Below are 13,896 nucleotides of genomic sequence, written 5' to 3'. Positions count from 1 at the left end.
ATACGCACACCAATTTGGTTTGTTTTGCACTACATACTACCATATTAACTTGTGTATAAGTCAACCTCATGTGTAAGTCGAAGACAGGTTTGGGGGCCAGAATGATGGATTTTGGTATGACCGATTGATAAATAGAGGAATATTCTATGGAGAAGGGAAAATGCAAGCATTGCCTCAAGGGGTTAGCTAACCCTGGCTGCCATCACTATTTTTGAAACTAGGATTCAAAAAAGCCAAAAAGTGGTGCCACGTTGGCAAGGGTAGGGGGGTTGCTGCATCTATTAGGTTCTTCCTGGATGGACTGTGCTTTCATCTTTGCCACTCTATGCAGAGAAGGGATGATTTCTTTTTTTATAAGAGTTAAGGGACAGTAATTACACTGACACATAGATATGTCAACCCAGTTTTTTATTTTTTTAAATGAAAATTTCTAGCCATATACATGAATAAATAGGATAATGAATTTCTACAATTTTATTACTGTTATTAGAAAAAATTAAGCCCAGCAGATTTTAATATATATATATATATATAAGCAGATACCTGAAAAACTGATTGTTGAAGTTCTCCCAATGTTTTTCTCTTATCAAATGTTAGATCTAGAACACTTTCCTTCTGGGAATGCAAAGGATGAAGAGCCCCACTGCAAAATTTGTAATGAGAATATATATGGAGACGCAAATCGATGTTATTGTCTGCCAAGTCACATTCTGCCCTTTAACATGTAAAGGAAAAAAAAGTCTCAATTTAAATGAACAAAACTTTCAATTTCTCTTAATACATATTTTATCCTCAGAAACCTCCCACTATAAAAACTGATGAGCAGATATGCATCTTAAGAAATACTGATCAAGCCTTTCCTGTCAGGTCACTATGTATCAAGTATTACATATAATTTATAAGTTTTTAAAAATATGCATACACTATGGGTGTATTTGGGGGAATTAAAATGAAATCCCCCCCCCCCATTATCACAGACAGTAATTATAAGTATAATTGGAACTATTACTACGATATTTTTATTCATTTAAGTCTTGCCTTTTATCACAGACAGCCGAGTGGTAGTAAGATTTTTAATTAATTTAATTAATGGACGGGAAAATATAGAAAAATAATCCCAACGCTGCTCACCCAAATTATAACGAAAACACCACCACTACAGACTAGCTCACCAAAATGTAGAGGGAGTATGGCTGCTGAACCAACTGTCTATTTAAAAGTTAGGAACTGGGAACCACTAGAATTGAGAGACTTAAAATGATTCTTCAAAAGATTTCCGCTGCCACCATATCAATAATAAACAGGCTGAGGTATTATTGAGAGGTTGTTCAGTAACACACTCTGTGTCTCTTAGAGGCTGCTGAAAGCTGACTTGAATAATGCTTTGACCACAAAGGTATTCACACTGAGGCTGGTATAAGTTGATAAAAATAACAAGAACGTTTATTGAACAGGCTTGAAAGATTCAGGTACAAATGCTTAATGGTTTCAGTAAAATACCGGCATAAAAAGCTTGTGGTTGTGTTTGAGTAAAGATCTTAAAAACTTCTGGGTTACAAGTCTTAAAAGTTCCAACACAGAAAATTACTTCAAGAAAAGTAACTCCCAAAAATCCACCTTAGGAATCTAGCCAAAACCACTGAACTAGACTTCCTTAGGAAATGAACAGACCACTAACGGGGTGCTGCTCCATACAGTATTCCAGTTATTTACTTAATAACTGTTCTGAATACTACACAAAAGGCTGACCCAAACTTCTTCTTCAAAACCCAAACAGCTCTCGCTAACACCCACACTTCTCTCTACCCTTTCCCAACTCCAACCAGCAAACTGGAACCTCAAGCCTCAGTCTTAAAAGCAACTTTTTCCTTTTAGATCACTTAGGCTCCGCCCCCATCCTTCTAACTAATCCTAGTCTTCTGATTTTCCCTCCTAGACTTGAACACACCCCTTAAGGCAAACCTAACCTAAGATGGCTTCGCCCTGTCTCCCTTCCCCAAAATGGATGCCGTGGCTTCACTAGGCCCACTTCCTTAGGCTTTTGCCAGATAGATAAGGTAAGGGATTCATTACACCTTTCTCCCCCAAACATTGGTTCTCAAAGTAACTTACAATATAATAAAAACAATGCAGATTATACATTTACTAGAGGAATCTTAAAATTTAATCATTTTTGTATTGTGCCTGCTTTTCCAGTGATTTAAAAAAATACCAAACCTATCATTCTACACATAAGCATGCTGACTGCAAACAGAATCTTGACATTTGACATTAGACGTCTTAGCTATCTGTTGGGAAAGTAGCTCTGAAGGATGAAAGGCACAGTTCCTTCCCACAGAAAATGCTTTTCAAATCATAACATAACAATATAATTAAAATATCTTTTAAAAAACTTAACTGAGTTGTCCAAAACATTATTCACTGACATGTAGGAGTGGTAAAGGAAAGAGTATGGAAGGAACTAGAGAGCAACCCTTGGACATTTGAGCCAGCTGTGGATAGTGCTTTGCTGCCCACTTTCTCTCTAAGTGCTAGTTACACAATGAGCCCAACTGCAGACAACTTCCACTTTTCATATCTGTAATCTTCATATTCTTTATGAGACTACAGCCTATACATTTGATAACAGAGTGGAAATAATTTACTCACCGCTTTTTCTGCAGTTTGATGTTAGCAGCATCCATTTCATTCAAGAGGTGACTTGGAACCCGATACCTTGGATTTCCTCGAGCTGCGTTCAAAAGAAGCTGAATGAGTATCAACTACAAAATAATTATACTAAAAGGACAAGTAGGTTTTGGTGGAACAGGAGATGTCTGGCCTTTTCTTTGGAGTAACAATACATTTATGATATAATGCTCGGCCCCGCCTTTGTCTCAAACACACTTGGCGGGGACGAGGGACAGGGCCTTCTCGGTGGTGGCCTGTGGAATTTGCTCCCCAGGGAAATTAGGTCATCTTCATCCCTCCTCACCTTTAGAAAAAAGGTTAAAACATGGCTGTGGGACCAGGCCTTCGGGCAATCAGGTTAAAGGACAATTGATAATGTTTGACTATGGCATGGAAGAGGATTTGGATAAGTTAAGCGGAGTAATCATTAGTAGATGGCTAGCTAAACAGCCACCAGACTGGCAATAGCTAATCATAGTGTAAGTATACTGTTTTAATCTTTATTTATTAATGTTCATGTTTAATTGTTATATTTGTTATTCTGTATTTTATGATGCGGCATTGATTTATTGCCAATTGGAAGCTGCCCTGAGTCCCCCCAGGGGTTGAGAAGGGCGGGGTAAAAATGTTCGAAATAAATAAATAAAATAAAATATATTAGTCACAAATCATAATTTTATTTGGCAGCAAAGAAAATATACATCAAGTACCTATGTAATTAACTAACAGTGAAGAATAGGGTTTAAACTCAGCCATGGTTTCTGGGCAGATTTCTCAACCTCAAAGGAAGGCAAACACAAAATCCACTGTGACCAAATCTACTAAGAAAACCCTGCAATAGGGTCAGCGTAAAATGGAAAGGAGTTGCTAGCATGCAGCAACAACAACTTTCACGTGTCTTCTTTTTAAGCTTACATAAATATAAAGTTCTATGACTGCTTAATAAATAGCAAGCAACAAGCAAACTCCAAGCATCCTAAGAAACTGTTTACCTTCAGATGGTCTCATCATTTGGGATTTCCGATAAAACAGCATGTAGGCACTCTCATTACCCTGAAACTGCTTCTGAATCTCCTTTTCCCTGATTGGCTGAACTTTGGAGTCGTTCAAATCAAACCAATGGGATTCAGAGCAATGTTCCTTTAAGTTTGTTGATACTTTTCCCAATGGCATCTTCTCATCTTCATTTCCCAGATGGCTCTGGGATGGTGATCGAAAATGGAGGTTGTGGCTTTGGTCGTTCAACCTGACTTTGCTTTCATCAGAACTAAGAACAAAATCTTGGGAATTGTTCTGTAAATACTGGGGAGATAAAGCGGAGGGGGGTAAAAAGGGAGGGAGATAGGATGGGTGATCAATTCAAATATTGAAAACACCATATTTTGAAGGCACACAACAACAACAACAACAACAACAACAACAACAACAACAGATCTATGTACAAAGAGGATGCCACAAAGCTCTCCCAGCTTTGTCCTCCAGGTTTCTCCGTGCAACACCAACCAAGAGCCGGAGGACGGGGAGGCGGGGTCGCAGTGGTCTATAGAGATACCATCCATCTAACCAGGAGCCCCATCCCGCAGACCACAAATTTTGAATGCGTCCACCTGAGGGTGGGTGACCGGGACAGAATAGGGATTCTGCTAGTGTACCGTCCACCTCGCTGCACTACAGTCTCCCTACCTGAGCTAGCGGGGGTGGTCTCGAGCCTGGCGGTGGAGCCCCAACGGCTCCTTGTGCTGGGGGACTTCAACATCCACGCCGAGACAACCCTCACAGGTGCGGCTCAGGACTTCATGTCCGCCATGGCAACCATGGGGCTGTCCCAACAAATAACTGGCCCCACCCACTGTGCTGGACACACATTGGACTTGGTTTTCTGCCAGGGATGGGAGCAGGGTGGCGGTGTGGAGGAGCTGTCTATCTCTCCGTTGCCGTGGACCGACCACTTCCTGATTAGATTTAGGCTCACTGCGCCCCTTAACCTCCGCAAGGGTGGAGGACCCATTAAGATGGTCCGCCCCAGGAGGCTAATGGATCCGAACGGATTCCTGACGGCTCTTGGGGAGTTCCCCGCCACCGCGGTAGGTGACAATGTCGAGGCCTTGGTCGCTCTCTGGAATGGGGAGATGACCAGGGCTATTGACATGATCGCTCCGGAACGTCCCCTCTCAAGTAACCGAGCTAAACCAGCCCCTTGGTTTACCGAGGAGCTGGCAGCGATGAAGCGAAGGAAGAGGGTTCTAGAGAGCGTGTGGCGATCGGACCCAAGCGAGTCAAACCGAGCACGGTTTGTGTCCTTTCTGAGGACATATGCCGCGGCAATAAAAGCCGCAAAGAAAATTTTCTTTGCGGCCACTATTGCGTCTGCAAAGAACCGTCCGGCGGAGTTGTTTCGGGTTGTCAGAGGCCTTTTAACTCCCCCCACTGGGGGGAGCCCAGACAACTCGACAACGCGCTGTGAAGCATTTGCTCGGTTCTTTGCAGACAAAGTCGCTTTGATCCGCTCTGGGCTGGACGCCACATTAGATGCAGTCTCCGTGGATGTGACACAAGCACCTGCTTGTCAGATTTTGTTGGATTCTTTTCAGTTTGTGAAACCCGAGGATGTGGACAAGGTACTTGGAGGAATGAGACCCACCACGTCCATCCTAGACCCCTGCCCATCCTGGCTTCTTAAGGAGGCCAGAGGGGGATTGGCCGAGTGGGTAACGGTGGTGGTTAATGCCTCCCTTCGGGAAGGCAAGATTCCAGCGAGCCTAAAACAGGCTGTTATAAAGCCGCTGTTGAAGAAACCATCACTTGACCCCACTAAATTGGACAACTTTCGGCCTGTTTCCAATCTTCCCTTTTTGGGCAAAGTCATGGAAAGCGTGGTGGCCTCACAACTCCAGGTATTCTTGAGAGACACGGATTATCTGGATCCGGCACAGTCTGGTTTCAGACCGGGACATGGTACCGAGACGGTCTTGGTCGCCTTAGTGGATGATCTCCGTCGGGAGCTAGACAGGGGGAGTGTGTCCCTGTTGGTGCTCCTGGACCTCTCAGCGGCCTTCGATACCGTCGACCACGGTATTCTTCTGGGGCGCCTTGCAGAGATGGGTCTCGGGGGCACTGCTTTGCAGTGGCTCCGGTCATTTCTGGAGGGTCGTACTCAGAAGGTGTTATTGGGGGACTCCTGTTCAACGCCGCAGCCGTTGACTTGTGGCGTTCCTCAGGGTTCCATCTTGTCCCCCTTGCTGTTTAACATCTACATGAAGCCGCTGGGTGAGATCATCCGGAGTTTCGGGGTGCGGTGTCACCTGTACGCAGATGACGTCCAACTCTGTCACTCCTTCCCACCTGCTACTAAGGAGGCCGTCGAAGTCCTGAACCGGTGCCTGGCCGCTGTAATGGTCTGGATGAGGGCGAACAAACTGAAACTAAATCCAGACAAGACAGAGGTACTCCTGGTCAGTCGCAAGGCCGAACAGGGTATAGGGTTACAGCCTGTGCTGGACGGGGTCGCACTCCCCTTGAAGGCGCAGGTTCGCAGCTTGGGTGTGACCCTGGACTCATCGCTGAGCCTGGAGCCCCAGGTTTCAGCGGTGACCAGGGGAGCATTTGCACAGCTTAGGCTCGTGCGCCAGCTGCGCCCGTATCTTGGGAAGTCTGACTTGGCCACGGTGGTACACGCTTTGGTCACATCCCGCCTCGACTACTGCAACGCTCTCTACGTGGGGCTGCCCTTGAAGACGGTCCGGAAGCTCCAGCTAGTCCAGCGCGCGGCAGCCATGTTGTTAACAGGGGCTGGACGCAGAGAGCATACAACGCCCCTGCTGTCCCAGCTCCACTGGCTGCCGATCTGCTACCGGGCCCAATTTAAGGTGCTGGTGTTATCCTACAAAGCCCTAAACGGTTCCGGCCCAAAATACCTTGCAGACCGCATCTCGGCCTACGAGCCCACGAGGGCCTTGAGATCATCCGGGGAGGCCCTTCTCTCGGTCCCGCCTGCCTCACAGGCACGGCTGGCGGGGACGAGGGAACGGGCCTTCTCGGTGGTGGCCCCCCGGCTGTGGAACACCCTCCCTGCTGAAGTTAGACAGGCGCCCTCCTTGATGGCCTTTCGTAGGGGCCTGAAAACATGGCTCTTCGAGCAGGCCTTCAACTGAGTGTATGGAATGACAATGGAGTGAACTAGGACTATGAAATTGGCTATGACCCCAGGATTTTTGACGAAGCGGATTTTTAGTATAAGTATATGTTATGTTGTATTGTCTAGTTTGTATTGTCACGACTCACTGTACATTGTCTCCTTGTTGTTGTTCACCGCCCCGAGTCGCCCCCGGGCTGAGAGGGGCGGTCAATAAGTGCAAGAAATAAATAAATAAATAATAATAAAAGAATACCTTCCGAATTGGCCCATACTGTTTTCGATACTTCTTATTCCAGGACACACTTTTCTTTTCCCAAACCTTTTGTGCCAAGCAATCCACAGCCATTTCTGTAGAATCTTCCTGCAAGAGAAAAAGAACTACTGTCTAAAATGGGGACAAAAACAGGCAATATGGCTAGTCCCAAGCATTAATTATACATTAGTTTGCCCAGTCTGAGACAGAAAGAGCCCTAAACCTGCATTAACCCACTATGAGAAGCAAAAGCAGATTTGACTTTTTAGTCCAGAATTTTCAGGCTTAGAGTTGCACTAAGTTGTGGTAACATTCTGCACTTAAGAGTGCAACATCAATATATATATTTGATTAAATGTCATGAAAGAGTGCTAAGCATATTTTAATATACAATACCTCTAATAATATGTTTTTCAGAATTGTTAATGGGTTTTCTTTTTCTTTGTCATTATCAGTTTGTTTCAAATCCTTATGTTCATCATTCAAGCTGCCATCCTCCTTCAGGGGAAAAAACATCATATTGAAATCCAAAAAGACATAAACTGTAAATTTAATAATAATAAATTTCTGGCCATCCAATAGGATTCTTTCTATCCCCCCCTCCCCCTCAAATCTGCCCCAGTCTTTATGGAGCAAATATGTGGGACACATAGGGTGAGGAGGAGTCCAATTCTCCAGAAGGGTTCATTCTTTTTTCCCCACCCCCTTCTTCCCCTTACCCTTAGATTGTGCCCCCTTCACCAGGACCAACCAATTCATGTTGTTTCACCATTCCAAAATATCATTGTTTCTCTTACTGGCTTATACCCCTTTCGCTCATTAAACACATACTCAATAAATTTCCCCCATATTTTCCAAAAGTCTGTTTGGAAACAAACAGAAGGGTTCATTCTAGTGGCAGATGGACACCATTTTAAACACAAGCGTTACTATTTATTTGACATTATTTTACATTTGTATACGATCTAAAATTTAAATTTCCCTATACCCTACAATTTAGAGACTTGGCTCTGTCATACAGTTTACATAAAATCAAGTTTTGATGCTGAAGCATTTTAAGATATGCTATATCCATTAACATCAGCAATTTATTTATTTATTTATTTATGCGCTTGTATACCGCTAATATCTCAGCCTAAGTCGGCGACTCATTGCGGTTTACAACACTTAAAAAACAGTATTCAGTTTAAAAGCATAAAACACATATACAATACAAATTATTGGGCCACCAATAATAATCCCATGCATCTCGTAACTGGAATCGCAATCCAAAATTCGTCGTCCATGATTAACAATCCTTAGTCATCAAAATTCGTTGCAACGGCTTAACCGAAAGCTTGTTTAAACATCCATGTCTTCAATCTATTCCGAAACACCATCAGCGAGGAGGCTGATCGTACCTCTATGGGGAGGGTGTTCCAAAGCCGAGGGGCCACCACAGAAAAGGCCCTGTCTCTCGTTCCCGCCAGCCGCATTTGTGAAGCCGGCGGGATAGAGAGCAGGGTCTCCCCAGAAGATCTTAGGGTCCTGGTGGGCTGATAGGCTGAGATACGTTCGGATAGATAAGTTGGGCCAGAACCGTTTAGGGCTTTAAAGGCCAACGCCAGCACTTTGAATTGAGCCCGGTAGCAGATTGGCAGCCAGTGGAGCTGGTACAGCAGAGGAGTTGTATGCTCCCTGCGCCCCGCTCCTGTTAGTATCATGGCTGCCGCCCGTTGGACTAATTGGAGCTTCCGGGCTGTCTTCAAAGGCAACCCCACGTAGAGAGCGTTGCAGTAGTCAAGACGGGATGTAACCAGAGCGTGGACTACCGTGGCCAAGTCAGACTTCCCAAGGTACGGTCGCAGTTGGCGCACAAGTTTTAACTGTGCGAATGCTCCCCTGGTCACCGCCGAAACCTGGGGTTCCAGGCTCAGCGATGAGTCCAGGATCACACCCAAATTGCGAACCTGTGTCTTCAGGGGGAGTGCGACCCCGTCTAACACAGGCTGTAACCCTATACCCTGTTCGGCCTTGCGACTAACCAGGAGTACCTCTGTCTTGTCTGGATTCAATTTCAATTTGTTCGCCCCCATCCAGACCGTCACAGCGGCCAAGCACCGGTTCAGGACCTCGACAGCCTCCTTAGTAGCAGGTGGGAAGGAGTGACAGAGTTGAACATCATCTGCGTACAGATGACATCGCACTCCGAAACTCCAGATGATCTCGCCCAGCGGCTTCATGTAGATGTTGAACAACATGGGAGACAGTATTGAACCCTGAGGAGTCTCCCAGTAACACCTTCTGAGACCGACCCTCGAGGAATGAGCGGAGCCACTGCAGAACAGTACCTCCAAGACCCATCCCCGCGAGGCGTCCCAGAAGGATACCGTGGTCGACGGTATCGAAGGCCGCTGAGAGGTCGAGCAGCACCAACAGGGACACACTCCCCCTGTCGAGCTCCCGACGCAGTCATCCACTAAGGCGACCAAAGCTGTCTCGGTACCATGCCCCGGCCTAAAGCCAGACTGTGCCGGATCCAGATAATCCGTGTCTACCAAGAATGCCTGGAGTTGTGAGGCCACCACACGTTCCATGACTTTGCCCAAAAAGGGGAGATTGGAGACAGGCCGATAGTTGACGAATTGAGTGGGGTCCAGTGATGGTTTCTTCATCAGCGGTTTTATCACAGCTTGCTTTAAGCTGGCTGGAATTTTGCCCTCCCGAAGGGAGGCATTAACCACCACCTTCACCCACTCGGCCAATCCCCCTCTGGCCTCCTTCAGAAGCCAGGATGGGCAGGGGTCTAGGATGCATGTGGTAGCTCTCATTCCTCCAAGCACTTTGTCCACATCCTCGGATTGAACCGATTGAAATGAATCCATCAAAACCGGACAAGCAGATGCTCGTGTTACATCCTCAGATACTGCCGTTAATATGGTATCCAGTCCAGAGCGGATCAAAGCGACTTTGTCTGCGAAGAACCGAGCAAAGACTTCGCAGTGAGCTGCCGAGTCATCAGGGCACCCATCCTGAGTGGCGGGTTTTAATAGGCCTCTGACAACTCGGAATAGTTCGGCCGGACGGTTCTTTGCAGACACAATAGTGGCCGCAAAGAAAGTCTTCTTTGCGGCTTTTATTGCCGCGGCATATGCCCTTAAAAAGGACACAAACCGTGTTCGATGTGGCTCCCTCGGATCCGAACGCCACACGCTCTCTAGTTCCCTCTTCTTTTGCTTCAACGCTGCCAGCTCCTCGGTGAACCAAGGAGCTGGTTTAGCTCGGCTACTTGAGAGGGGACGTTCTGGAGCGATCGTGTCTATTGCCCTAGTCATCTCCCCATTCCAGAGAGCGACCAGAGCATCAACAGGATCACCAACCGAGGTGGCGGGAAATTCCCCAAGAGCCGTCAGAAATCCATCCGGATCCATAAGCCTCCTGGGGCGGACCAATTTAATGGGTCCTCCACCTCTGCGGAGGTTGGGGGGTGCAGTGAGTCTAAAGCTGACCAGGTGGTGGTCGGTCCATGGCAACGGAAAGATGGATAACTCCTCAACACCGCCACCTTCCTCCCATCCCTGGCAGAAAACCAAGTCCAATGTATGTCCAGCACTGTGGGTGGGGCCAGATACCTGTTGGGACAGCCCCATGGTTGCCATGGTAGACATGAAGTCCTGAGCCGCTCCCGATAAGGCAGCCTCGGCGTGGACATTGAAGTCCCCCAGCACAAGCAGCCGTTGGGACTCCAACGCCAGGTCCGAGACCACCCCCGCTAGCTCAGTCAGGGAGTCTGTAGTGCAGCGAGGTGGACGGTACACTAACAGAATCCCTAATCTGTCCCGGTCACCCACCCTCAGGTGGACACATTCAAAATTTGTTGACTGCGGGATGGGGGCCCTGGTCAGAAGAATGGAATCTCTGCTGTGCACCTTCAAGTCATTTCTGATTTATAGCAATCTTAAGGCAAATTTGGTAGTATTCACAGGCAGAATTTAGTCTCCCAGTGTCTACATCCAACACTATTAATTATAATAGCAGTAATAGCAGTAGTAAAGGAAGGCATGTCAAGCTAACTCTTGTTGGGACCGCTTTTCATGTGGAAACTGATGTCCTCACTGCAAAAGAACATGCAGATCAAGGATAGGTCTCTACAGTCACCTATGGACGCACCACCAAGACCCTACACTTGGAATCATACTCAGTCACGAGTGATAGCCTATAAGTAGTAGTATTTATTTATTTATTTATTTATTTATGACATTTATATGCCGCCCTCCTCACCCCGAAGGGGACTCAGAGCGGCTTACAAGGTATATGTACATATAATATATTATATTATTAGCATAGTACAATATCAGTTTTAAATATTGCTATAATGTACTATACCAATTATATTGTAATATTATTAGTAATATTACATGTAATATAATCTATAATTATAATATCATATTATTATTATTATTATTATTATTAGTAGTAGTATTATATTATAATATGATATTATAATTATATATTTATATTACATGTAATATTACTAATAATATTACAATATAATTGGTATAGTATAATATAGCAATATTTTAGTATTATTTTAGTAGGAGCAGTATAGAATCATAGAATCATAGAACCAAAGAGTTGGAAGAGACCTCATGGGCCATCCAGTCCAACCCTCTGCCAAGAAGCAGGAATATTGCATTCAAATCACCCCTGACAGATGGCCATCCAGCCTCTGTTTAAAAGCTTCCAAAGAAGGAGCCTCCACCACACTCTGGGGCAGAGAGTTCCACTGCTGAACGGCTCTCACAGTCAGGAAGTTCTCCCTAATGTTCAGATGGAATCTCCTTTCTTGTAGTTTGAAGCCTCCTCCCTGTAGTAGTAGTAACAGTAGTACTGATGTCCCACTTTTTCTCTCTTCTCTCAACAGAATTTCCTGTAAATAATTTTTAATGATGTAAACCATCCCCACCATATGTCAAAGATGGTTTCAATGAGATTTTCCTGCTTTTGGCGGGGGGGGGGGGGGGGAGGGTTGGACTGGATGGCCCACAAAGTCTCTTCCAACTATGATTATATGAAATAATCTCATATAAATGCCTCGTATAGAATGTCATAATTATAAATACATAAAATATGTCAGAGAAGTGCTGACTAAAAGATGGAGACAAAGCAACATTTTTACAATAATTAGATTCAAAAACATATAATACAGTAGTTCTCAACCAGTTTACCAGCTGTTAGGATTTCTGGGAGTTGAAGGCCAAGACATCTGGGAACCCACAGGTTGAGAACCACTGATCTAGTAAACATGAAGAAAACTAAAGCTGGATATTTTCTACACAATACTTTTCAAACTCATGCCATTGGTTTGAAGAGAGAACTCCACATTTACTTTAAACATTTTTTCCTGAAAAAAAATGTTTTATTTCCCCTTCTACAAATGACAATCAACAGAAATAAACATCAGATGACAAACAGCTAGACTTACTAGCACCTGCCAGTTTCCCAGTTCATCAATATCTCTGATGTAAACATGATAATGTCCTCCATAGCAGCCACCTTTGTGTATTATTACAGAAAAGAGTTCATACATGTATTCCAGATCATCCAACTGAGTCTAAAAACAAAATATAATAATAAAGAAAAAAAAATTCTCATGATGGAGAAAATATTTCAAGAGTAAGCAGCTCCCCACAACCCAAATATATTATTGCTCTAGAACAGACCTGCACATCTTGTAGGGGTCGAAACAAGATAGGCTAAGCTCCTTGGTGCGTTAAATAGGGTTTTAATCATATCACTTTCCAAGAAAGGTAGAATTATTAATTAGGATTGTTGTCATTGTGCCTATGTTTCAGAGTTAAGGAGACCCTCAAGAGTTTTAGACATAAGAAACATGGATAAATTGACCTATATATTATCAAAAAAGAAAGGTACACCAAAGACAAAAATAGACTGGAAACAAGTTACAACATATTTAGCAAAAGAAAAGAACATGAAAATAATCATCTAAAAGGAAAATCATAGAATCATAGAATCAAAGAGTTGGAAGAGACCTCATGGGCCATCCAGTCCAACCCCCTGCCAGGAAGCAGGAATATTGCATTCAAATCACCCCTGACAGATGGCCATCCAGCCTCTGCTTAAAAGCTTCCAAAGAAGGAGCCTCCACCACACTCCGGGGCAGAGTTCCATTGCTGAACGGCTCTCACAGTCAGGAAGTTCTTCCTAATGTTCAGATGGAATCTCCTCTCTTGTAGTTTGAAGCCATTGTTCCGCGTCCTAGTCTCCAAGGAAGCAGAAAATAAGCTTGCTCCCTCCTCCCTGTGGCTTCCTCTCACATATTTATACATGGCTATCATATCTCCTCTCAGCCTTCTCTTCTTCAGGCTAAACATGCCCAGCTCTCTAAGCCGCTCCTCATAGGGCTTGTTCTCCAGACCCTTGATCATTTTAGTCGCCCTCCTCTGGACACATTCCAGCTTGTCAATATCTCTCTTGAATTGTGGTGCCCAGAATTGGACACAATATTCCAGATGTGATAATACAAAAGATAGATAATACAAAAGAAGGGAGAGTAAGACACAAAAAAACAGGGAAGGTTAAAAGGCAAAGAAAAAGGAAAAGGAAAGGACCTCGCTGAAGAAGTCAAAAATCCGCACTTATACGTAATTCATCCCACCCACCCCTCACTGTCCAATTTCAGTTTCTACACTTTTCCGCACAATATATATTCAGCAACCACATTCATCTCATGGTTTCTGACACTCCGTCTGTTCAACTTCCATTTCTCTCTCATACCCAAAGCTAATGACTTTTATCTATACCCTTTCCCCCGCTTTTATCCAGTTACTATATTTTA

At 44.6% G+C, this 13,896-nt stretch overlaps 1 protein-coding gene across 7 annotated transcripts in view; it reads right to left on the bottom strand.

Moving 5' to 3' along the window:
• USP40 (ubiquitin specific peptidase 40) overlaps window positions 1-13,896 on the bottom strand; it is a 62,318-nt gene that overhangs the window by 33,568 nt on the left and 14,854 nt on the right. For 6 of the 7 annotated variants that reach the window (XR_010910126.1, XM_067469861.1, XM_067469863.1 and 3 more), the window contains 6 exons: window positions 12,523-12,651; window positions 7,455-7,556; window positions 7,059-7,166; window positions 3,663-3,972; window positions 2,650-2,731; window positions 544-715 (listed from right to left, as the gene is read on the bottom strand). Coding sequence is in view for 6 of the 7 variants with exons in the window: in XM_067469861.1 (XP_067325962.1) it covers window positions 544-715; window positions 2,650-2,731; window positions 3,663-3,972; window positions 7,059-7,166; window positions 7,455-7,556; window positions 12,523-12,651 (903 nt within the window). In the remaining variant the exon portion in view is untranslated. Of the gene's footprint in view, window positions 1-543; window positions 716-2,649; window positions 2,732-3,662; window positions 3,973-7,058; window positions 7,167-7,454; window positions 7,557-12,522; window positions 12,652-13,896 lie in introns of those variants that run through there. The other variant, XM_067469864.1, reaches the window with a different exon arrangement.

This window comes from Anolis sagrei, chromosome 1 (genome assembly GCF_037176765.1).
Source record: "Anolis sagrei isolate rAnoSag1 chromosome 1, rAnoSag1.mat, whole genome shotgun sequence".
NCBI classification, from domain to species: Eukaryota; Metazoa; Chordata; class Lepidosauria; order Squamata; family Dactyloidae; genus Anolis; species Anolis sagrei.
The sequence above is the reverse complement of the archived record's forward strand: the minus strand, read 5'-3'. Positions and strand labels throughout refer to the sequence as shown.